Genomic DNA, 26,328 nt, shown 5'->3' on the forward strand with positions numbered 1-26,328 from the left:
TGTTGAAGTTGGTCGTTTCAATTTGTTTCAATGAATGAACGTTACGGTTGTTGTGGCTGAAGTGCCCCGTAGCTAAAGTTTGTTTGCCACACAAGGGTAGCCGAACCAGGCGAACGGAATTTCTTTGCTCCGTGGCTCAATATTTAAAATATATTGCCCCTTCATTCTACATTCGTTTAGCGTACCGTGCGTATTGACGTATTGCAGCGTTACAATGAAATGTTTTGGCCGAATTATGCCAACCTTCAAGCTGGTCCCCAGCCTGAGGCTCACATTTACAGTGTGTCCTGATTGTGTGTTCCTACTGTCGAGTAAGAAAATTATCTCATTAGAATGGGTCCTTTAAGGTTTAGTTTGGAGTCCCATGCTAAGGGCTGTTTCCAGTTTGTTCCCTGGGTTGTATAATTAAGTTAGCATTTAACCGAAGCTGAAAAGTGTTTTGTCAGAGCTTTGCAGTCCTTCTACATTTTGTGTACCCAGAGACTGGCCACCGTCGTCTGCCGACAGACTACAATGTTTCTGCTATTTCAGGTGAATTTAACTGCACTGAAATGAATGAATGTCCTATTTCCGGAGGAATGTTGGGCAAAGAGAGAGAATAAATTTTCATAACGCGAACACGCGTTTCCAACCGGAAGCTGCCGACGAACACGTGCTCACCGCTCGAGTGGTGTTTTGCTTTGATAAACGCATCGTTTTGTGCCTTTTGGCGGGAGTTGAATGGTTTTAAGGAATTTTCTGTTCTCAACATGGTGAGCAGCTTACGTCCAGAGGGCAGTGTTGGAATATGGGGATTTCATAATATAAATTGTTTTTAAGATACTTGAATATTCCATGGCCATGGGCAAGGTTGGAAAAAGGCATGTGGCACTTGTGCTACTTGAGGTAACTAACAAAAGTTCGTCGCTTAAAACATAAAATAATATCTTTCTCGTAAGAAAAGGATTGGTTTACTATTAAGAAATTAAAATGCTTGATCACAATTCTAATCGAAATTGACTATAAATATTGTGCTTTCTACGAAACTACTTCAATTAGACGGATTAAGGTCGAATCCTTTCCCTAACGCAAAAAGGCAATTTTCTTAGCCAAAATTAATTGGTCCGCTACGCATCGCACTGAACTATCGGCCAATCAACGCCTTGCGTTTGCGGATTCTGTGGCCAACTCGGGCAACATAATTAATTACGAGTTCGCCTATTTACTCATCAATCCGGTCCGGTAATTCGATCTTGTTTATTCAGTGCTGCCCGATTCGCATAACAAAGCGTTATAAATTAGGTGCCACATGCTCCTCGCAGGGGGCAAAACCCGCCACTTGTCGGTTCGGAAAGGGTTTTTGAAGTTGTGAAAAAGTCAACCGCCTGTCTTAAGATAAGGTGCTTTCGACAAACGCAAACTGTGGGGTGCTTCAATCAGAAGCGAAATAATCGAAGATTTTCGTGAGTTTTAGCTTGTCCGCGTCTCTCGGGGGAATTTTCACCACTAACCAGACACTTTTCGTCGCGTCCACATTGGCTTCGGGACAATGCTTGTGTTAATGGCAGATTATTGGAAACGATAAATTCGAGGGATTGAGCCGATGAGCACCGGTAATTTATGTAAACAATACGAGTCATCCGTTGGCCTCCTCTTAGTGTGATTGGAATCCTTCTTAGCTTACCGGTTTCGCCAGGTTTGCATTTCAAGGCTCAATCTCTCTAAACTATTAAAGCGTTGATAAAGCACAAAATTGGCTCCTAATGCAGTTCCAGGGGCGTGATACGTAGACTGCCCAACGAACAGACGAACAGTGACCCCAACAGCAAAAGTCCTACCACGATTCGTGCTCCTTTGGCAGTTTAATTGATAAAATGTGGTTCGGGGAGGATCATAATTCTCTTGATGCGTCTGGCATCAAGAATGATTTACGCAAAGCCGTCATTCCTCGGCACTCGAGCGCAACCCACATAGACTATCTGCCATCGAAATGGCCATCGTCTGCCAAGCCATCCCGGTACCGGATGCGAAAGGAGCAGCGTCGCCGTGTGCTTTTTCGGTCATTGATTTTGTGCGATTGAAATTGAAATTTTTGCTCCTACGAGCGGAACACGTTCGCTTTGTGTGCAGGTGGTGTGTGGCCATGCTCTCCCTGCGGCCACCTAATGGTTCCAGGCTCCAGGCAGGCAGTCCGCAGGCAGGCAGTTAGTCCAGTCTATACGGCGGAGTCTACGTGATTAAACCAGCGCTTTGTGGTGACGATCCGCCACGGCTGTATGTACCTTCGCCGACAGGTGCGTTTGGCGTCCTCCGAGTGGACCTAACGCCGACGTTATGATGTCCTGAGGGCCGCCTGACCTCCACAAAAGCGGACGCTCTGTGCAACGGTGCGCCAGGTGAATGGCGATGGCAACGTCCGCAGTACTAGATAACCAGTTCGGCCGTGAGTAATCTCTTAATTATCTTTTATGGTCAGGGCGCCGACAAGCACCACCGTAGCAGTTAGTGTCCAGAGACCACGGATTAGGAAGAACCGGGGCGTCGACTAGCTTCACGTTTTTCGATGCACTAAACGGTGGGAAAGAAATCCTATTTCTGCCGGCCAGCTGTACGATGGGTCCGGTGTCGGGAAGCACTTCGAAAAGCAATAACACAAATAGGAAATTACCTTGCCGTAGGCCGTTAGGCCCCCATGCCGGACATCATATTTCGGGGCATCCGCGTTGCTCGAGTCGGCCCAGGGCGTGTGACAGGTGGACGTGAGCGTCATGTAGCGTACGCCCAGCGCGTAGTAGATCCGCAGGACACCGAGCGAGCCGCCGAGCGAGTGGCCACCCTCGACACCGATTAATGAACACATTTGACGGTTTTTGTGTGCTTGTACAATATCTGTGCGGGAAGCGTAGAAGATGGGTGAAAGGGGTGAACAATAATTAATGTCAATTTCATATGCGACCAGCTTCTGGTCTGCGATGCGTCAGTTGGAGTCATTTACATTGGTGGCCCTGTGGTCCACCGTAAACTGCTCTTGGGACCATTTTCAATCTGATACACACTTGGGAAATGAGTACTTCTTTCCAGGTCCGTTGTTGTGGGTCGCAGCGGCGGTACTTACCAAACACCGAGGCACACGACGTCAGATGCGGCGAGTAGCGTTCTGTCAGTCTTTTAATTACGTCTATCTGCTCGAGCGTGATCTGAACCGCATCCTTATGCTGCGCCTCGCACGGAACGTAGGCCGCCCAAAACTGAAGCGAAAGAAGCATACAGACCAAGATAGAGAGGCAACCAGGGACGGCCATTAGTGTGAGAAATGGGAGTTGAATTGGCGTTAGGGAGGTTCGGTGGACGGTGAAGAGATTTTCCAAAAGCGATTATGTCCGCCCAGCGGCATCGCGGTCGGGAAGGAAATGAAAAATCAATTCCATTAATTATCCCATTTTTTCCGACGCCGGCACGATCGTCGGCGCGACGGCGACACCTTTGAGACCGTTGCCGTGGCTTCGATCGGCTAACCCGCGGTAATTGGCGTATCCGTTTTTTACGACCCATTATCTGCCGGGCTCTACGATCAGGCTAATCGATGTCAGGCTGAGGGCTCGGGGTTCGGTTTGGTTCGAAATTGAATTACACATTCCACGGGGCGCTGGCAGCGGGTGCGGGAACCGTTTTAAGCTAATTAGTGATCATAGAGACGCCGTCGGCCGACCGATGTTGTCATTTCATTAGATCGCGCATTGTTTGGCTTGGGTTGACCAAACACCCGGTCAACCCGGCACCCGGGAGGAACCGGAGGCTTTGTTTGTGCTGGTAATGGCAGAAGTGTCTGGACGAATGTTTCACGCTCATTAATTCGTTATCACTCTTTCGGGCGCGGCGAGACGACGGGGAGACGGGCAAACAATGTCTGGTCTCCGCTCCGGATGCTTCAGGAAATTACAGTTTTCTTTTGTTAGACTGCCGATAACTATCATTACCTCTGGCCGGAAGTAGTACTTTAAGTAGATTAGATACCGCCAGGCCCCAGGTGTTTGCCGATGGAGAGTAAATGAAAGTAATTCTCTCCTATGGCCCAGGTAGCCCTTTCGTTCGTGTATCCGTTGGCGGCGAGTGTCCGAAAGGATTTAGTTTTACTTCCATTTCTGTTTTCTTTTTATGGCGAGGCAGTAAACGCTCGATAACCTAGTGCTGGAATTGGGGCCAAGGATTCCATTACTTCTTTTCTCTGGTGTTCCGTTTGCGCGAGGGTTTGTTTAAGTTTGCGGTGAAAAGCGAACCGGAAACCATTTGGAGATTAAACTATCGCATTCGACCTGCTGGAGGTTTATTGGTGCGAGTTTCGGGTACTTTTTCTTTTTTGAGATAATTTCACGCAAATTGTGGCTTAAATACAGTTTACAACGTTGGATTTGAATTGCACTACTTCATTGCCACCTTCAAAATGATTTGCGTGGCGTTTGAACGTCTTGCCGGTTCCCAATGCGGGTGCTAGTTACATTAAAATATTCTACAAAACTTTGGTTTAAATCAATAACTTTCTATCAGAAAACGATCTTAAATATCTCTTCGAAGAGGTTTTACTTGTCTAAGGTTGCCTTTGATTATCGTGCTGTGGTGCGTGATAAATTCCTTCCAACTGACCAAAAATAAAATTTAAGAATACTATTTGAGTGCTATGACAGGAAGAAAATAGTGAGAGTGAAGAGACAATTCTTGGTTCAACTTCATCGTAATATTTTCACACCACTTTTTGGTGATCATTTCGACATAAACTCGACTCAGATTGTTCTGTAACCTTTGTATTGGCACCATGTAACTACTGGCGATAGCGGCGATAAGAGGCGAAACGAAGAGTTGAGAGCTACTCCTGAAAGGAAGTTCTCGCAAAATTAGAACAGAGATAGGTGCACAGCGTAGGAATTACTTGAATGCTAATGACTTAGATTTAGAAAGGTGATGACTAAATTTTCTTCTTTGGGCGTACTTTATTTAATACAATCGTTCGATCTCTGCCATTAGTTTGCTAACATGCAGATCTGGTTATCTTCATGGTATCCAAAATTGTGTTTATAAAAATAAACCGACCAGACCCGTTTATGAACATATTTGTTTTCCGATTGTTAAAATTACAAACAGTTCGGCAAGCCCATAAACCTTACTCTTCGAATTCTATCAGCCACCTCAGAAAGAAGTCCGAAAAAAATCGGCATTAATTAGAACGCACAGTTTTTTCAGTGTTCATAATTGAACGATTAACACATCGTTCAATGAGTCTCGGGACTAACTATGAAATGTTTGAAATGAAAACTATGAAAAACTATGAAATAAATGAAATAACTATGTTATGTTTCGAATTACATCAAATTTTGATACATTTTATCTGCAGGTTAGTACTTCTGAACCTTGTTATATGAAAGGCATTATTAGCGCCATCTCCGCGCTAGTCGCGGGACTTGTTGAACGATCTGTTTTTTTCAATGTAAAGCGCTACAATTTCAACCCGCTGTTTTACCTCGCTCTTTATTATTAAATTGCTTTATTACGAAAACGGCGTAGAGTGAAGTTTCAGAATCGGGTTAATTTGTCAAAATCGAGTGACAAACAGCGGAGTTATTTAACATTTAAATAGTTGGATCGTGAGTTTGGAAGTTAATAGTTGGAAGTTTTGTTGTCGCCTTTAGAATTTGTTCTTTGTTTTGCCTGATATGAAACAAAATCTGTGGAACTGTTAAAATGAAAGGGTGCGTCACGAACGACAGTTGTTGTGCAACGGTCGGACCATAAAATGAAAGCTTGTAAAGTCTGACAGAGTACCGTGCGCTAATTGATGAGCAAAATGAGCTCAGTTTAGAACTAATGCTGATAGTAGCAAAACAACCCGGCCGGCCCATCCCAAACGCCCTTCACAATTGATCTCGTGACCCCAACTGACGGCGTGTCGGTAATTCCCGACCCGAGATGGCTCACCGTTAAGGGGTCTCGGGCGCCGGAAGTGAGAAAATACTTTTTTTCTGCCCCCCGGAAGGTGACCCATATCAGCCAGCGAAAAAGAAACACTGGAGTGGCCGGTGGAACAAAAAATTAATTTACCTTCACCGCACCGGTTTTTGTTCCCTTTTTCTCTCTCTCGCTCTCTCTTTTTCGCTGTGGCCAGCACGATGTCGCTCGATTGGAGCTTCGCGCTTTGCGTAAATGGGCTTCTTACGCGGCGAGGCTGGGCCGCCTCAGAGCGTAAGATGAATCCGTGGTCTCAACCTGCGGCCACCCATTGGCCCATTGGCCCATTAATGGCGCGAGACCCGATTAGGTGGGAACGGCTAAGTCATTTTCAGCGAAGGTTAACGTTATCAAATTAATTGAATGCGCTACGCGATGTTTTCGGCACGGACCCCACGGGAGAGAGAGAGAGAGATCGAAATACGGGACGCAGCAACATTAACGGTTTCATCCGCGGTGGTCTTGCTCGGCAGGAAAAAATGAACCTGCAACGAGCCACGCGGGACAACGCTCCTTTTCCCTTTCGTCCCGAAGCGGCATGAATTGGTCCGGCGGGAAATTGCTTTACAGTCGCAGGCGTCGATGGTGAGTGGGTGCCGGGTGCGTACTTCCGGTTCCGACGGCGCTGAAGCCGGACCCGGACCCGGGGTAATTTGCGACCAAGCTCCCGGACCTCGGGAGCTTGATGAAAGATGGCGCGCGCCCCTGCCATTTGCAATGGATTCCATTTTCTCGTCGGTCCGGGCGCGCGTCCTGGCGCTTTATTGCGCCCGCCGCGCGCCCGATAAGCTTCTTACGGAGATCGAGATTAATTTACATTATTTTTCAATCAACAACCATCGCCGGCGTTCAGCCGGGTAGCAGGGCCCGGAGAAAAAGTGGCCAAGATTGTTTCTGCATTTTCCGGCGTCCGTCGTCCTTCGTCCCTTTCGGCGCCCTCCCAACACCCGGTTTAATACACTCTGTTCACGCCCGTGCTCGTGTGTTACGTTCTTGTCGCGGAGGTTTCCGGTTTTTCCCTTTTCCCGATGGTTTTGATAAGGTTTAGATAAATTATTTTCGCCATGGAAATTGGAGGGCGTGAAAAAAGGCAAAAGTTAGAAAATAGAAAGTATAGCCTTCAGTGCGTACGCGTGAACGGGGTTTCCACTCGAGAGCCTTTGATCGTGCTGCAAAGGCCGGTCCGGTTGCCGACAGGACGAACCGGAAAAAACACAGCAACAACAATAAGCAGGGAATGGTTTTAACAAAACGGTTAATCAAAGTGAGAATCGGTGGACAATCCTGGATCTAAAAATAAAATGGCGACGACGCAAACGTAAAGCACAAAAGCGGGCAGTGAAGTGACGACAAATTGTGCCAACATTGCGACTATTGCGACTATTGATTTTCGGGCGTCGCGAAAGTTCTATTAAATCGGGATTAGGGGCCACCCGGTCACCCGGCGAGTTATTTAGGGGCACAATTTAATGAACTGCCGACGCGCGAACAAACGGAACACGTAGTTCAGATATATTTTCCGTTTCCTGACACTTTGCTAATGAAATGCGCTGCCGAGTGGCAGCGGTCCCCCTAATGAAACGCCATCGACGCCTAGGGTAAGTCCCCCCCCTAGCGGCCGGGTTAGAGAAAGTTGGCATTTTGGGTAGAAATGTACAAGGGACAAGGGACACGATCCTGATGTGGGTTGCAGGTTGTTAAACGTGCGGCCAGCTCGGTGGGGCGTGTTTATTGCGCCGAGATCTGCGCTCGACGGAAAATGTGTTTTAGAAGAGGGCATTTTTATGGCGAAGTTCGATGTCAATTCGACTATTGGGCTGTTTTAGTGTTTTTCAGGCTCCAGAACTCGTGGTTTGTTCATTGTTTTGTTTGTCAACGTTAAGTTAAGCATATTTTTTCAAATACTATTTTTTATGCTGAGTTTCTTGGTCTAGTTTGATCTCGATCGATCGCTTCTTTATGAGTCCCATGAGACCAGGAACAGCTCAAAGTCACTACGATTTTGAGGAAAATGAGGACTGTCTCGATCGGTCTCCGGATCGAAACCGAAGAAATTTTAAAAAAGTATTTGATATTGTTGATCACAGCTTGTTTGGCGATGTTGCCAGATTTTTTTATTCTATTTGTGGCGTACGACGAATATGTGGTTCGAAGAATGGTCGACTGAAAATCGATTAAGGTCGTGGGCCGCTAATAAAATGTTTTAAGGACAATTTAAGTAACGGGTGAATTTTTAAGGTATCCAGATCCGTTATCGCTGTTCGACTCATGGCGCCTTCATAATTAATTCTACTTCCGTTCTGAAGCTCTCCTGCGTATTTAAATTCCTACAACTCTGAAGCCCCTCTATCAATTGCCGTCGCCGGGGAAAGGACAAATATGCAAACAGACAGTTATTTTTATAGATATAGATTGTTTGAAAAGGCAAAAATATCGGAAGTTGAAGCACCGATAGATCTTTTTCTCTCCGATGTGATCTACATCATTGGAAGGTTCAAAGGCAAGTTCCATGCTGTTAATATAGAAAAGTCCATCAGAATAGCGTCTGGGAATTTGATAGGGATTTTGTGTGGATCAATATGAAACAACTTAATATACAACCAATAGAAGTTTTTGAGCCTTTGATGCGATTTGAAGGGCTCCCCGCAACACCAAAATAAGCCTGTCAAGTGCTGCAAAACAGTGTAAAACTGAAATGGCGCTCTCGGTCCGCCGAAATCGATTGTTCGGATCAAACGGACGACTGCTCCAGTGGGTGGGTGAAAATTGATTGCGTGGCACGCGAACGAATGTAGTAGCATCGGTCATACTTCCAGGAATGTAAATTGAAAGATCCGCTTTTATAGCTTCTGGGAGCGACCGACGGGGTTATGCTGTGGATTCGCACACCGTCACCGATCACCAGTGTGTGAGGGCCGCGGTACAGGGCTTCACGCCGCTCATTTCAATTACAAATAATGGCAGCTGCGCCACAAACGCAGTGTCGGCCGCGTTTATGACGTGGCTCGGAAGGATCCCAGGAGAGAACCCGTGATTGGAATTTTAACGCCGGTACGTGCAGATCCATTAACATTATAGAGTGAAAGGGAGAGAGAAAGAGAGAAAAAATGCTGGCGGCTCCGTCCGCTACTGGACCGTTGATCGGTATAAAGTTTAATGGCCCTCTAAAGTATATTAATAACTCCAAACGAAGGAAGCGAAAGCTTCGGGTTCCAAGGTGGCGGCCAGAAAGGTCGTAATGCGATGTTCTGTTTCGCCCCCATGCCCCTTTCGGCTCGGTACCGCAAAGGTCAGCCTGCCCCCCAGTCTGTTGTGCCGTTTCGGGATCAGATTTGGCGAGTTTATGTTGGGTAGAATTTGCGGTGGAACACCGACCCTGGCGACCCGGCGAAATCAATTCTTCGCGCTGAAATGTTCCTTGATTATACATTTTTTAAATGCTCAATAGAATAGAAAATGAGTACGATTACAGAACCCGGCTGTTGGGGTGGCCCCTTGGCGAGAGGTGCCCGGTGGTACATAAATTTTGCTCGCCGAGCATAAAACATACAATGTTCCGGGAGGGGATTGATCAGTTTGGGTCGGGTCATTATTTTGCGCACACCATTAAACGAACTCGTCGATCTCTTACTTCCCGCTGGCTGTGGGATTCTTTTACAGCAAATTCCAGCCGGCTCCTCGGCGTGGTCTGTTTGTCTTCAATTGTTACGTCTTTGTTTTGCTCCACGACACGTCGTCGCCAGACTCACGACGACTCGCTTGTTCGAGCCCGAAACCGAAATTCCCAAAAACCGGCCTTGTTTGGCTTCCAGCACAATCATCTCTTCCCGAATCTGCTTGGTCACCTCCTTGGTGGGTCCTTCCCGGTGTCACAACTTCAAACCAAACTGGCGCGAACTATTTTGGGGGGCAGCCAAACTAGCAAAAGTATGGACCATAGGATCGAGAAGGCTCCTGAGAAGCATCGGCACGGACCGGTTGGACTGGGTGTAAAGTTTCCAAGACCTAATTGAAGGATACGAGGAAAGGCGGAATTCAATTTCCACGGCCACCGCCTGATGTTGGCGGGTGCCCACGCCAGCAGTCGTTCAGCTCTTCGGACGGATCGGAAGTTCATCGAAAACAGGGACCTCGAGCAACATTTGTGTAAGTCTCTCTCGCTCTCTCTCGCTCTCTCTCTCTTGCTCTTTAAGGGCATAGAAAGTAAGGGAAAAAATGGGCAAAGAAAGTAAACTCTTCATCGCGCTTCAAGTACCCGTACGCCGGGCCGTGTTTGAAGGGTCATCGGAAAAGTTGTGCGGTTTTCGGGTGATTGAATGGAAAGTTTTTCTTTAGCACCGGTGGGTGCTAAAGAAAACCGCTCAAGTTGTTGGGGGGGGAGCTGTTGGTTGATTAAAAAACCGAACGGGCTTACGCACACATAAACAAGGGCCACCGGACCGGAAGTACAATAGACTCGGGGCTCTTTTTGGGGGTCAGGCAGGAGTGTTGGATGTTTGGTGGCGAAATTTGAGGGGAATCGGCCACCGACAAAGTTCACAGGCAGTGGCAGTGAGTTAATTGCGCTAAAAGGTTTACGTGGCCGACCGACGAAAGGGCTTACCTGTGCCGCTATGCGGCCCCGTTTGAGGCGCTGCAGGTCCGTGTGACTCCAGGCACTCTTCGACCAGGGCAGAATCGACTTGAGATCATCGTCAAACCTGTCGGCGGGAGAAAATGGAACCACCGACCAGGGTGGCAGGCATTAGAGCAGGAGTAGGAGCCCCGGTAAAAGCGCGCCAGTGCATGAAGTCGAAGAATGTCAAGGTAAATTGAAAAAGTTGCTAATTGAACTTGCTTGCTGCTCGGAGCGTCAGACAATGGGACACCACACATCAAAGCGTTCTCCCGCACGCAATATCCCCGGCCGCCTCGGGGATGTCCTTCCTGGAACCGCTTGCCACCCCGTGGCCGAAAAACTTACCGAAACTCGTTCAGCTGATTGTGGAGGAACTTCCGTATGTTCCACGGCAGATCGTTGTGGCCATCGATTAAAGGCACTGTGTCGAGCAGCTGCGTGGCCACCTGCAGCCGCTCCTCGAGCGGCGCCCCGGTGGAAACCTTCAGCGCCAGCGGCACGGCAACGCCGGCCGCACCAGCTATCAGCAGGATCGAGGTCACCGCCAGCCACTGTCTCGACGGAAGGTCCCACTCTGTGTGTTTTTTGTGAGAGAGAAAATGGACCGGTTTTTGATTAGATTTTTTTTCCTAGTGGTTTTCCACGACTCCCAGTTGTGGTTGGCTTTGACTCGAACGAACAGTGAAATGATAGTGTAGGAAATACATATTTATCCCCGGACCGGGGCGCGGTGGCCGGGTAAGAAAAAGCATCCAATTAAAATGATTTGCGAGCCGGCCAGCACTTGGGCAGTGGGCGCTTGTAATTAAGGCAGAATGAGCGGGTATAATTATAATGTACTCAATTTATAACCATCTTCCCAGAGGTCGGCAGCCGTTTTACACGGCAGCCTCGCCATTGTAGTCGCCCCGTTGTCAGGTTCGGTGCTGGAAGACGGATCGCTTTGTGAGGAGTGCTGATAATTATAATTTGATTTGCGTTCGTTAGAAATTACTACCTTTAAATGATGGAAGCGCTTCATTCTGGATGCGAAAAGTCGCCGGGCAATTAGCGTTAGTTTTGCGATGATCGTTTTCGGCTTCCAGGAATGAGAGGTGTGACTCCGAGCTGAATTTAAGCTTAAAACTAGTGTTAGGATCTAGTTTGGTGACCTAATGAAGAGGCTTTTAAGTAATCCTGAGCAGCCCGAGAACGGTAGCTTTGCTGTACGTTTTGGTATTGACAAACGTCATTATAATTTCATTGTGTTTTTTCGAAACGTAACGAAACATTTGGGAGCCTTCATCTTAATTAAATACAACATGTGTTCCGATTCCCTTTAATCCAACAACATTATTGGGATCCGTTTTCAATGAGTAATGTATTCTTTTTTTTCAATGTATTATTGTCATTTGAACAAGGTTTCGCCCTAAATTTCCAATTTTGATTTATTGCTGTATAACAGGTAGCGTCATCCTGTTGAAACCAAATGTCGGCTATGTTCTCAGCTTCAATTTCGCTAAAGAACCAATCAGCTAACTTTGTTCGGTAGCGTACGCCTTCGACAGTTCTGGCGGCTCCTTCTTCATTCATTCAAACGGCGGCCGCTGATGCCGCCAAGACCACCAAAAAGTAACTCGTTTTGGGTGCATTGGCTTCTCCTGTGCACGACGTGTGGGTTTTCCGAACCTCAAAAATTCTGCTTACTAATATACAACAGCAATAGAGGTGGAAATGAGCTTAAATGAAATGGGCTTTTCAAATATCATATCGTTTGATTTGACGACCTACCTCTTTGGAAATAAGTTTGAAGGAAATATGAATCCCAATTTTCTGCTGTCAAAATGGGAAGATATGCAAGTCGCTGTCGTGCATGTCATTCGACATAGTATATGCGATTAAGACAAATGCGGCTTTGTTTTCAAAAAATTAAGGACAATTTATAAAAGAATTGTATTTTATTATCGGCATGCTTTGAAACCTCCCTTATAGTGAGAAAAGTGGCTCTGGAGTGATGACTCAAACTGGTCTTTCCTGGTCATGGTTACTCAAAAGCTGGCCAAAAACTTGATGAAAGCAAAAATCATTCATTAATAAACAAATGTTATTGGCAAAGTTGTCACCGTACACTGTTACGAGTTTAGGCTATTCATATCGTTGTCCAGATTAGACAACCATTGAGAACATGTCGGCATTGGTAACCGTTGAAGCATCAGAGAAAACCCTACACAATTTCACAGAATTAGCTCGATTAGTTAAAGCGATCTGTTCAAAAATATTACTAGCTGAGGAGTGTAGAACGGACCGCATGATCAAGCCACGAGGTTTAGCAATATTGTCTGGGCAGAATGGTATGCCGTGCGGTATCCTAAACATTGGCATGGCATTTTTAGACCGGTTTTCCAGAATCTGCAAAGTCCGTAGGTTTATGAAAACTGTTTGAAATTTCATTTTCAGAAATGCACTTCCATTTAGCTGCGGTAATGAACAGCAATGAAATTGGGTTTAAACATTTTGCGTTACCCTTTGTGTTTTAGTATAAGTTACGTGAGCACAGGTCGAAATTGAGTTTGCAAAATATTTAATCTCTGTTGGAACTCAACCCGAACGCGCTCAGATCGCATTCCGGTACAACGGTCACAGTCTCTTATCTGCTGTGCCCATCGGAACCGCACTGTCATCAGGTTGTTTCGAGTTGGGTGAAAAAATGAGTAAATTGTTGCTCGGCAGCAGCATAATTGGGCGCACGGGACCGCCGGACATATGCTTCGTAGCTCGTCGGCGCCCGACGGAAAACGAAGCGCCTTGTAAACCGCTTAAATTAAGCAAAATTTATGTTGCCAGCAAACGGTTTACTTTTTTTCCCTGACAACACATTGTCGTTTAACGGAATGCAATTAATGCCCCTCAGAATGCAGAAGTTCTGCGCCGCCCGCAGAGTAGAGGCACTTTGCGCTGCTTAGCTCCAGTGTTTTTGTTTGTTCCAAGAATTATGGCGCTCGTCCTGGGCGGCATGGTCCGACCCCGGAGGGGGTTAGCTCCTGCGGATAGGGTAAAAGTTTATCCATCGCCCCAGGCCCCATGCTGTGTGCTGTCATCAGCTCCACGTTGCGCCAAGAGATGGAGCGATTCGCCTTGCCTACGGACCCGGACCCCTGATTAGCATTTATTTGTTGCGCAAAGTGTACAACATTGAGTACCGGCGGGTGGGTGCCCGAAACTTGCTGCGAGCGTTGCTTAGCCGAGGAAGGACCTCAGCACCCGACGAGAGCAAATCTCTCGAGTGCTGAAACTAAATTGCAACGATGTTAATTTGCGTCCTTTTGACGTCCAACTTCCCCCTGCTCGCCGATCACTTCCGAGTTTGACTTGCAGCCGTGGCCGCCTCGGGTCTGCCTCGGGTTTGGCCTCGGTTTGGCCCCGGAGCACCTCATCAGCGAATGCTGCATCAGATTGTTTTTGTAGGTTTGCTGGGCCCGCTGGCCGCTGGTGCTGACAGGGCTGACAGGGCCCGCACTCGGTACATTTCCCGGCGCAAAGGCTGGACCAGAGTACCAGAGACCCGGTGAAGATCTTGGAACCTGGCTGGTACTGGGCACTTCGGAGCCATTAGGTGCGCGCAGTCGGTCGGTTCAGCTGTTGGCGGATACGTCTGCTAAGCTACTCCTATTTAAAGAAAGCAACTCAGGGATGGTGATAAATTTTCCTCGTAGCCACGCAAAGCGGAGCCACCGGCGAAGGACCACGGCCCAGAAGTGTTCAAGCAAGTCCGACTTTACCGGACGCTTCCTCCGGTGATGGCAATTGAAGCAGAGGCGTTTTATGCTCACTACCCGTGCCCGGGTGCGATGAATAATTTATTCGAAATTTAAATTTACGCCTCCACGCCACCGCCACGTGGCCGTCCTTCTGCAGCAGCTCCTGTGGGTTAGTCATGGTGGTTGGTCGGCCCCGCGCCCAGACCATTCGTGGTGTGAATCACAGCGGAAAGGTGCTCCAACAATGGGCAGCAACGCTATTCGCAATGCAAACCAAAGTAGATTCATATTGTTCATTAGCGGTCGGTGTGTGTTTCCTGATAGTGATGTTAATGTGGATAGTTCCCGGCTTCCGCATCCGCCCATCCGCTCGGCCGAGCTTCAGAGGCCCCAGGGGATTGGAACGAAAACAAAAGCGAAATAATCAACGAAATAATCTTCCGAGTACAATTTTGTGCCCGGTGGGCCGGTCCCAGATCGGGCTTTGAAAAGTTTCTAATGTAGGAATGATTTTTAATCATAACATTTTCACACGGGTATTCTGCAGCCAGCGAAACTTTTTTCAGCATATCGATGCTGTTTGATATTTTTCACGCATTTGTAGGAGAACTACTTCTACACATTCTATCAATCGATTGAAGGAAAATTGAAAAAAATATAGTCTTATTTCCTGTTGTCTCATTTTCTGGAGGAATTAGTGTTTTCGTGTTTTATAAATTAGTGTTCTTTTGATCAAGAACCTAATTAACGTTTATGGTTGTTAAGGGTCAGTAGGTTTCATTTGTTGCAATAGCTGGACTTTATATGGATGCAGGTGCAAATTCAGATGCTAAATTTACCATGCCGTGACAAAAGATCTGGGAAAGCGTCAACTTCGATGGACTTTTTAGCCAAACATTCAAAAAGGAAATCAGAATATCCCCCATATTCACCAATTATTCAATAATAATAATAATAAAAACGGACAGAGCCGTATTATGCACCAACTTAAAGTTTTGCAATCAAGTTGATGTGCTCTTAGGGTTAAAGTTGCTATCTTTCGCATAAAAACAGATGAATCGGTGCAGCGGGATGGATGACCTACGGATGAGTCATACAGCATGATAAATTGATAAAAAATTATGATTAGTTGGGAAAATGCTAAATAACAAATAACAAAATCGTTATCGAATGTCTCAGAAAGTCCTCATTTTTAAACAAGTTACAGTTACAAAGTTTTATGATAACTTTGTATCATTTGTTCAGCGTTATCCATTTTGTAGTTTCGAAAATACAGGGCCGGTATTGTTTTACTGGCACTGGCACAGAGTTGGCACAGTTTTTTGAAATTATTAAAACTTACTACAAAAGTGGGAACTCAAGCGTAAATATTAAATACGTAATACGCGTCGATTCATCAGAAGTGATAATCGTTCTAATGTACAGTAACTTGATGCGATAAAATGAAGAGCATTGTACAGTTTTAATTATTCAGAGGGCTGTACATCATCGCAACGTAACACGCAGCGGAAAACATGGTCGCTGTAAGTGCAAGTGTTATCGAAGACCCAAATTTATCGATAAAGTCGATCGACAAATGCTTAACACCTGTGCCTGGTCTCTCGACCTAAGACAGTCGTTTCGAAGTTCGAATTCCTTCCTTTTTGTAATGTTCTCTTCAGTTTCAGGTTGATTTGTAAGGCGTGCCCAGAGCAAAGTATTAACGCGTATTAGCAAAGTATTAAAGTATTAACATCGGAGGTCATAAACAACGGTTTCAACCATTGCAAGAAATTTGTCAGAAGCTTCTTACACAACCATCATCGCAAATCGACTACATGCTTTAGGTGAGACTAAACAATGAAACAGATGTTTGATAGAAAGTCTTCAAGCATGGCCTGAATACGTTTTACAGTTTGTCCAGTTCAAGTTGGGATAAAGAATTCCAAAGACACTCTTAGAAAACATTTCAAATGAGTAATTTTCATTGTGTTTTAAAATTTCAAACAATTGAGTTATTATTTGATTAGTATGCCAACAGACGCCAAAACAACCGTTTAACTTGTTGAGTAAAATACAAAGAAAAAATTATAAATTTATAATTTGTAAAAACGGTAGTATATCAACAAAAAAATCCCTAAAAAACTAGTAAACATCGAAGCGATCAACGAACAAGGGATTGGCCAGGATTGGATTTCCAGTAACTTTTCCATCATGTCCAACAAGTTCGGTCGAGGAAACAATAGCACACGGCTCATGCGGAGCGTAAACAATAATAGCTTTGTGGCTTGGTGTGTATATATGTATGTATTTGAACCCTTTTGCCCATTTGCGGACCACTTACTCGATGATCCCGATCCGGTGCTGCTGGAGCCTCGGCTCGGGCACTGGCGGTGCTTCCACGGGTGTTGTTGCTGCTGTTTGTTGGGCGTCCCGTTGAGGCTGCAGGACGACGGGAAGCCATCGACGGGTCCCATGACGCCGCCGAGACCGCCCGGAATGATGGTGGTGCCGGGCGCTGGGTCCAGCGCCGATCCGAAGTACTGCGAGGGGTTGAAGTTGAAGTTGCTGATCGAGTTGGAGAAGTGATGGTTGTGCGAGGCGACGAGATTGCTCTTGGCCGAAGCCCCACCGGCGCCGTACTGGTTTATGTTGCAGGAACTGGCATGATGATCACCGCCCATTCCAAGTCCCCCAACGCCACCGGCGACCACGGTGGCGCCCTCCTGGTGATACTTACCGCCGAGGCTGGCCAGGTGCCCCGGCAGTGGCAGATCACCCGGCAAGTGGCCGTTGGCGCCGATCGTGTTGTACTTGGCAGGCAGGTTGAGCGCATCGTAGTTCGGTATGTAGCCGCCCAGCGGGTCCGGGTGATGGTGGTGTAGGTGCGGGTTATGGTGCTGATGGTAGAGGAAGAGTTGGCCATCGGCCATCGGCTCTTTGGCCGGCAGATCGACCGACTCGGCGAACCGGTCGTCCCCGGCCGCACTCTGGTAGTAGTAGTGGTGCTGCAGATAGTTATCGTCGAAGTAGTACGGAGGATAGGGTTTCACACCGCCGTCCCCGCTTCCGGTTCCATTGCACCCGCCGCCGGTGACCGCCGCGTTTCCGTTCATCAAATCCACCATCATCACCGGGAGGGGCTCGTTGAGCTTCGCCTTGCCTTTCGCCGGGACGCCGGAAGTCGTTTTACTGTTTGTCGACGGTTTGGTGGATTTGAGTGTTGACTTCAGCGTGTCACTGGCCGACCCGTTCGCCGAAGCGAAGTTAAACAAGTCCGGTTGGTGCATCGGGTGGTAGCCGGTGCCGGCACCGTTGCCGTTGGCGGCCAACGGCGCTGTCAAATCGTTCACCGGCAGTTCGCCCGGTACAGGATCCGGCCCGGCAACAGGTTGCACTATGCAACCGTACCCGTACGATGGGCGCCGGTTCAGTGGTGGTGGCGGTGGCGGTATCATGTCCTCGCTGTACGAATCGTCCTGCAAGCGGAGCAGAGAGTGTAGACATTCAATATGGGAGTCGTGCACAAACAACACCAATCCTTGCGGGACCAATCCTTGTGGACAGTCGGTGCGTGCGTTTGAAATCAAGACTCTTGAAGTGATAGTTAAAGCAGTGGGCGATATACTGTCCCCACGGCCCCGTATTGTTTTACGAGTAGATGACTCATGGCACTAGGGAAGACTATTTTTGGGTTTAAAAATAAGCACATAAAAATAGCCCTCCGTAATCATCAAGTTCTCGAGTTTGAGCGTTAAGCGGTGGTCAACGGTGTAACTTCAAAATGATATGGTCCGGTGGTTCATCGAGTGTTAGGATTTTAAACTATCGATTATTGGACTTTTAGAACGTCAAACTATATACTGAAAATTATGAACATTTAGTAAAAGCTTTGACATGTACGAAATGGGATGCCATACGCTTGTACGAAATTGAGAAATAATCATCGGCCATTTATATTCGAAAATGAAAAAAGAGCAGCCGTAACCCCTAATCGTAGTTAAAAAATAACGAGAATTTGCTTATAACTAAAAATTCTTTACTTATTCTTCTAAACTAATTTAATCCCACTCAAACTATCCTCACTCTGGATTCAATAAAGTTGTGCCAATGTCTTTTTCTAGTTTTCAAAATATGCAAAAATATTCAAAATAAAGTCTTCAACCGGTATAGCCTTAAATACGTTGTTCGTTTCGGTGTTTGCCTCTTGTTTAGATTCAAAACAGTGTTTAGGGAAGGGTCTCTTAAATTTAGCGTATAGCCAGCAGTCACAAGGTGCTAAGACAAATGACTATGTTGTTTGCTGAACGATATGGTTCTAGTTTGCGTCAAAATGATCATTAAAATGTCAGGCAGAAACATCACGTTGTTGGCTAGAACCGACCGATCGAATTTTCCCGACCTTCTTTGAACATTTTGTACCACTTATAAACGCTTATTTTCGACACAGCTTGTTCCCCTTAAGGCCTTTGCACAATAAATTGATTGAAACTGTGTTGCTGAACAGCTTCTGATATTATGAAAAGCTGTTGCCGCGAGAGGAACTTATAACTACGAACTGGAACCGATCCACGTGTTGAGATGCACCTGACTAAACAACCTAATTCTTGGATCATCGATACTATGCAACGTAACAAACATTTTGAGAAACTAACTTTTTACTTGGTCGATCAAAGAAATAGATTTATCTGCAATTTGATATTTTATTCTGAAGTACTAAAAGTGGGTGAACTTATGCCACTTCGTTCTCATTCGGCCCCGTCTAAGCTTTGAGGTCTCTCAGCTACCGCAAGTAGTTAGCCCGTTCTGATCCGGTTTCATATTTTGCAATTAATTATTTGTCGCATGCACGTCTGCCGTCTGATTTATTTTCATGAGATTCGCAAAACAGGGAACCCCTTTTAAACCGCTGTTTGTCATAGTTCTCGCCCCCGGGGGGGAAGCTATGGAACTATTTCATAATCACGTAATAAATGGTTTTCCGGGGGAAAGAAATCCATTTGCTCCTGCACCGGAGCCACCGGTACAAACTAGCCTCTCAGCTTCTCACCGTGGGCCCAACGATGACAAAATGGTGGCACAATTTTACGCATCTGTATCTCATCTTGGCCTGGTGCGGTTCCCGTCGGTGGCACCAGAGGACGATAGTCAGCGCGAAGGATGCAAACCGGTAATGTTCTGGTCGTGCAAAACCGCAGAAACAGGAATAACGCCGCCGGGCCGGGCTTTCAGTATTGGGCGCAACGACGTTATGCTCGCTATCCGCCGTTCGGCTTCATGTGCTGGCAGAAAAATGACCTGACCAAGGCAGATGGAGCGGATATTTATGACATTGTCCCGTAATGGAAATGAGAAGAATAAATGTTTCCCGAGGACAGAACTGAAATGCACAACCAGCTGGGCCGGGTCCGTCGCGTAGGCTGCTCGTGTTCGCGTCTATCTGTCTATTGGGCCAAATACGCTTTTTTGCTCTTCAGCGGTCTGTGGTACGCTTTTTTTTCTGTTCCGTTCGTGTTTCCTGTTCCGAAGGGTAAGGTCCCTCCCCGTTCAGCCACGGATGCTCGCGTCGACAGCAGGCTCGGGATCCCGGGTTGATAATTTTTCACTTTCACTAGGCTTTTTATGGTGATTCCATGTTTGCTGTGGTTGTTGTGGTGCTTTTTTTGGGCCCCTTGTTTTGCGGAAATGAGTTGATTCCCAACCATCAACGCGGCGCGGGCGCCTCGTCTCGGGACCAGCTTTTCTAGGGATTTGAGTAATGAGTGCATGATTGCTGATGAAGAAGAATTACAAATCAAGATGGAGGATCATCTCGGAAGCCGACCGTTCAGTAACCGCAGGCCCGCTGAGCACTGGATAGAAGCAAAAAAAAAGTGGCTCGACAATGGAAAGGAATTACGAAATGGTAGTTCATCATCGCCGCCGCACTGTTTCGGGACGAATCAATCTTCTTGGTTTCCGGCTCGTCTTTCGGGCTTGTTAATTTTTTCCACTTTCCCTGTCAGTTCCCACTTATAGCGCTTATTATTTCGTAAGAGGATCCAGACATTAAAAACAAACAAAATAAATGCCGAAAATATTTCATTCAAGCATCGTGCTTTGGCGCTGCGTGCTGGTGCTTATGCAAATAGCCCAACGGAAATACGTACGACGCGGCGCAGAGACCATTGATTCAGTCCTGTGATAAATATAGTTCGATAAATGAGATCCACGCGACATCTTAGAAAATAGAGAAAACGGAGAAAAGCGAAGTCCTCCAACAAGTCAAAATAATAATGCATGGACAAAAACCGAGAGACAAAAGATCGTCGCAACGAGATCCTGAACAAACATATGCTTTGTGTCGTAAAATGAAGGCGCGTGAATATTAATTAGTCCAGATCCAGCGCCCACGAAACCCAACCCATCACTGAAATAGATAAAACTGGTTAGGTTAAAAAAAAATCATCACGCGTGACGAAGACACGTCACACATTGAACACTCGTTGCGTCATAGCATCGTTACGGCCGCCTGAAATCGGCGACTTATTAAAACTAATTTGGATGCGTCAGAAAGTAAAGAGTCATTAAGCGGAGCCTCATCTAAAGCAATTCGGATGCGATGCGTAGATAACTGAATTCACAGCTCCAACTCCGTAGACGATATGGCATTTTTTAAATAATGTTTCGTAATGTTTGAAACATATTTTCTATTTAACATACCCATCTTTCCGTAATATTCTTAACTGCTCACTCAAACAGCTTTTATCAGTACTCCTTAGTCCAGTTTCTTTTGAGATGATTTTGAACGGCTTACTTTACGGTAAAACATGATCACCCAAGCTCCTTCGTAGGGTTGAACGGTTTTTAAAACATCTCCAATTATGCTTGATTATTTTAAAAACAAGTTTGTTGAAACATGATGGACGACCGCACGATCGTAATGAAAGATACGCATTCATTGTCACGATTTCAATTAGAGATTTTCATTATATTGTGATCAAAATAAAATTTCTTTAATTTTCACTTATTTTGGTGTAAATATAATATTGTTTTTCTTTTAGTGCCGCTGTTTTTACCAAAGTGGCATTGCTCGATGTTGGACCCCTTTGGAAAGTAATTTGAAACTAATTTAGCATTCTGGGCACCACGTGACGCAGGACCGTTTAGCTTAATCGAAGGTTATACGATTTCAAGTGAACGCCTTACGGCAGCTGAACGGCTCCAAGATTCGCCACTCAACCGTCACCGACGATTATCCCTGCTTTGCGACTTTTGATCCGGCGGCATTACGGTCAAGGTCGTGTCCGAAGTGCACTTCCGGCACACTATTAAAGTCTACCGTTTTACTTCCGCTGCTCGTTGCGTGGGATCACCGCCCCGTGTTTTGGCGATAAAATTAAGGAAACACAGGATCCGTTCCTCTTTTATGGCCGCTACTCGCGCCCGAACGAATTCGTCATCGCTCACAAATTGTGATTGCCAAAGTAGTAAATGTTACTTTTTCTTTTTGGTTTTCTTCGATTTGTTTGCCATGAAGCTGTACTTTTCACTTTGCTGCACGCTTTCCCGAAGGCTCGTTTGGTTCGCCGGGCGCACTCCGAACGACGATCAATTCCGGTGGGAGCGTGTTTTATGGTGTTCAATAAAAATCTCATAAAACAAATATTATGTTCCAAAGCCAGAGAGAGAGAGAGAGAGAGGCTCGTTTGATGGTGTGCTGACGCCTGGAGGTTGATCAGGTCATCGGTTGGGCGTCATTTGTCGGATGTTGATGAACGGTTCGTCCGTTTCCGCTTGGGGCCATTGGAAGCGGGATAGATCCGCCGGGGTGACCTCGGAACAGGACCTCGGACTTAGAGGGCTACCGAATGGAGTGCTGATCATGTGAAATAATCAGCGACCGAGCCGGATATGCCTCGCATTCGATCGCCCCGGACGGACTGTTTATGGCTCGGAACGAGAAAGCTTCCAGATGCTTCCGGGGCCGGGTCCGGGGTCGAAACCGAATCCCGGAATGAAGTGGTCGTTGGGTACCCTGGTTGTTATTGTGGAGATTGTGCGAAAACAATTCACTGCTAGTTGCACACCGTGGGACAGACCGTAGGTAGGATCACGCATTTTATGGACAAATCAGGATTCATGCGAAAACACCTCTCGGGGCGGTTCCCGAGCAGAACGGAATAGTATTTTGCCATTGATTGAATTTGCTTTTGCAGGGCTTGTCGAATGTATTTCCGCTGTCTACAGCAAACTAAAATCAGTTCTCACAGACGGGTAGCTCGGGTTGAGCATGGTGTTGACGGTACATGCAACGGTTAATTTAAACCAAGCATTCAGCTCTTCGTAAGCATCCGGAATGAGCCGTGAAAGTCAAAAGATGAACATGTAGACATTACACTGAAAGTACATTTAAAATTTATACGACTTTTACCGAGTTCAAACAAACTTCCCGCCTCGTTCGGTATCGTTTTGATTTTTTTTTGGCCAAACCATCCAGACCATCCATCTGACGAACGGTGCAAGGAGGACATCAAAAATTCCATTACAGCCAACAAAAGAACACACCGCTGAATGATGTCCGAACGGGTGAAGGCAAAAAATTAAACAAGCAGAAAATCAGGACACGAGTCGCGTCCTGTCCGCATGTTCATGGGGCGAGTTTTTCCACCCATCCGGACCGCGTGTCACGCCCGTCTAGACGCGATGAGCTTTTCGCGTGCACAAGGATAAAGTTTTTCCTTTTCGGGCGACGTCCGACGCTAGACCGCCTTTTCCGCTGTCTAACAAATGATAAAACACCGGCTAGCGGTTTTTGACCCCTCCGGTGGTGCCGTGTGCCACACAGCAGGGACAAAGGAGTGAAACAATTCCGTGCAACAAACGGTCATCAAAATGCATATTGCACTCGATGAAACCAGAAATAATACGTATGTGGTTGGTGAGTGTTTTGAAAAGATTTCCCAAGTCGTTTTGCGTGGCTGTTTTCGTTCCGCATTCTGTTTAAACACATACGAAATATATGAAAAGAATAAAGAAAATATGAAAACGTATTGAATAAATAAACCGAACAATGTTAATAAAAACATGTGTACAAGCAAAACATCGTCAATTATTCTGGGGACAGAAATCCGGAAACAAAATATTTTTTTTCAACAAATTCAATTTCAATATTCTAGTACCCTCACTCCAACAGCTGTTTTTCCAAGAGCCCATTGTTTCATTACTTTTTCCCGACTATCCGTGTCACATGGCGCGACAAAAACTATCAACTTAAACACCGAAAAACGATTTTGTGGAGCGATTTCCTCATTGTTGTTCGGTTTTTACTGCTTGCCTAGCTCCTAGAGCCTTCACACCAGCATGGTTCGAAATTAAAAGAGTTTTGGAACAAATAAGTTTTGGAGCTTTTTTGTTGTTTTATGGTAGAACCTGCTCTTTTGGGCCAGTGAAGGTTTACATATGTAATGTGTACATGTTGTTTGTCGGTTGATGTTCATTGAGCAAACCACTGACAAAAGGAGATCTAAAATAAAACCGACTTTTTATTAGAACCATAGTATTTAGAACTCTGCAATTGATGCACAAAGTATCTAAATGTCCTGAAATTGCGGCAGTTTTCGTTCGAAGGCTACGATTTGAAGAAATTCAACCAGCGAAGTGCTTGAGTTGATAACATTATTTAAAAAAATTGTCGAACGATGCCGACTTTAGGCCTCAACATTAGGTTTCATTTTATAATAGAGTATATTTTAACTTAATCTTGAGTTTTTGATTAAAATCTATTAATTAGAAGATAGATTAGATTAGTAAAAAATATAACTTGACATGCCATAAAAAGCACTAAAGGTGCTTTGACCACTTCCAACCGGCGAAGATTTAGCTGGTAACTCACGAGGCCCCGGGTTGTGCTTCCGATAAGCACTTGAACCGAAATCAATAGCGCACTTTACAGGAAACCAGTTTTTTTTTATCAGCCCATCGATCGCCGATTGTTTATCGTCGCCCGTATATCGTACATCCATAAATCGTCCACCGGTGGAAAAGGGAAAATAATAATAACGTTGCCAGTGCTGGCCAACGGAGCCCCCGTGGTAAGTCGGAAACAATTTCGGTGATATTATCAGAATCCGCTTATCGGCAAGTCACAACAGCTGGGGCGTGAAAATGGAGTGCCAATTTGCAAACGGAATTCGCTCTAGCCCGGTAAACTTTGAAGCCCAGGCCCGCCCAGCGAGGGAAAGAAAGATACAGATCCTTCAAGTGGTCCTTCGATTACCGGCACAAACCGGTCTTTGGATATATATTCTCGTCCCGGCCCGGCCCAGGAAGAATGTGCAATGTTTCCCTCCCACCGGAGCACCGGTTCGTGGAAGAGGATTCCATAAATAATACTCCGAAAACCTTTCTGCCACAAAATAGTACGGTCAATAAATTTCGTTCTATTCTAGCTGGCTAACGCCGGAACAGCGCCCTCTTCCCCGGTCTCTGATGATCCCGGGCCGTTCCCAGTCCAATAATTTATGACCGGAAGTAGCCAGCGACGGATAGATATCGGGCGTGTCCCGCTGGCCGGTGGTTCGGGCAGAGGGATGTGTTTGTAATTTCGATTTTCCAGTGCCATTGCCCAGTGCCCTGGTGCCGATAAAGGTCCGTTTTTTCTTCTTTTCTCTCGGTCCGGACTGCCAGGATGGGAGAGTTTTCCTTCACCAGCGGCGACCGATCGCTTAGCCCGACTAATGTCGGTGTTTTTGTTTTGGTTTTTGGTTTCGCCAAAATTTGACAGCTGGTGACCACCGGGGCACGACCACGACACAGATGTGGCGCACCATGGGAAGGTAATGTTGGTGGGCGTGATAAATGGTGGCCCGAAAAAATTGCTAACTGCGCTCGGAGCCCTCGGAGTGCTGGCCGCGATAATAAATATGCGCACGTGGTGCTGGAGAACTCACGTCGTCGCCGGAAACGGTTCACCAGTTCCGTCAGTTTCCGGACACATTCGGACGAGCCGTTGCGCTGCTGATCGACCTACGTAACGTCGGAGAGCCTTGAACCACCTTCTACCGTTCAGCAACACCGGATGCAGAGGCAGAAGCCGAGCAGTGTTTCGGAAACTCATTCTTCACTCACGCGCGCACTTGACATTTCGGGAGGTTGCCCCGGGAAGGGTCTAAACTAAGTGCGACCACGCGCTGACTTACCTCCGCATAATTATCGCCTCTCGGATACGATCCACGCTGGCAGTCGAAAGAGAGCACATTGATGGCTTTGCAGGGATTCGGCCCTCCTTTGGCACCCGATGGTGGTCCCTGGTGGAGGGGCGGCGGGGGCGTAGGCGTTGGCGTCGACACGGACGAGGTCGGCACCGAGGCTCCGGTTATGCTCGAGTGCCGCGGGGCCACCACCACCGTTGCTGGGCCGCCTCCGTTGCTGAGGTCACCGGTCGACGTGGCAAGATGCTGTACGGAAGGTAAGAAGGGCAAACAGAAGGCGGTAAGTCAGAAGTCTCCATTTTACGCCACTTTTCACACAAAACTTGCTCCACAAAACAGGACTAGGCTGGTCCGGGCTGGTCTGGGTCGCGTGGTGGTGGGCTTTGTTGTGGTTGCGGCTGCAATCAAAGTGTGTCGTGTGCCGGTGTGGGTCACTGCACTGCTACCCACCACCGCGGGGTAGTAAGCCTGTATGTCAAAGGGTCGAAGGATTCGACGCGTGTCTCAGTGCAGAGGTCGCCCCTACGGCAGACAGCGCGATGATGGCTCCGAAAGCCGCAACCGACTAGCCGGATGTCAGAGGCAGACGAGGCAGAGGACTGCGACTGTCTCTGGTGGTTGAGTTTTCATTAGCAAATTAGTTTTCTCAAGCCTTTTGCCGTGCACCAGGCATCAGGCAGACCGGGTGCCTGAGGCGTTCACTCCGAGCAGCGACGCTAATTGTTTCTGTCACTGTTTAAATTTGATGCCAGGCTGGCAACAACTTCCAAGAACCAAGGGGCCCTCGAGAAAGAGCCTGCTCTTACGGTGCACAGTGGGGAATTTG

The 26,328-nt window shown here is 46.7% G+C and overlaps 1 protein-coding gene across 1 annotated transcript in view; it reads right to left on the bottom strand.

The window, feature by feature from the left end:
- The window catches only part of LOC131206947 (uncharacterized), a 46,212-nt gene that overhangs the window by 14,090 nt on the left and 5,794 nt on the right, over nt 1–26,328 (bottom strand). Inside the window, exons 3-8 of the mRNA XM_058199552.1 lie at nt 25,491–25,748; nt 16,655–17,789; nt 10,940–11,168; nt 10,580–10,676; nt 3,095–3,227; nt 2,648–2,868 (exon numbers count right to left, since the gene is read on the bottom strand). Coding sequence (XP_058055535.1) covers nt 2,648–2,868; nt 3,095–3,227; nt 10,580–10,676; nt 10,940–11,168; nt 16,655–17,789; nt 25,491–25,748 — 2,073 coding nt within the window. The remainder of the gene's footprint in view (nt 1–2,647; nt 2,869–3,094; nt 3,228–10,579; nt 10,677–10,939; nt 11,169–16,654; nt 17,790–25,490; nt 25,749–26,328) is intronic.

This window comes from Anopheles bellator, chromosome 2 (assembly GCF_943735745.2).
Source record: "Anopheles bellator chromosome 2, idAnoBellAS_SP24_06.2, whole genome shotgun sequence".
In the NCBI taxonomy this organism is placed as follows: Eukaryota; Metazoa; Arthropoda; class Insecta; order Diptera; family Culicidae; genus Anopheles; species Anopheles bellator.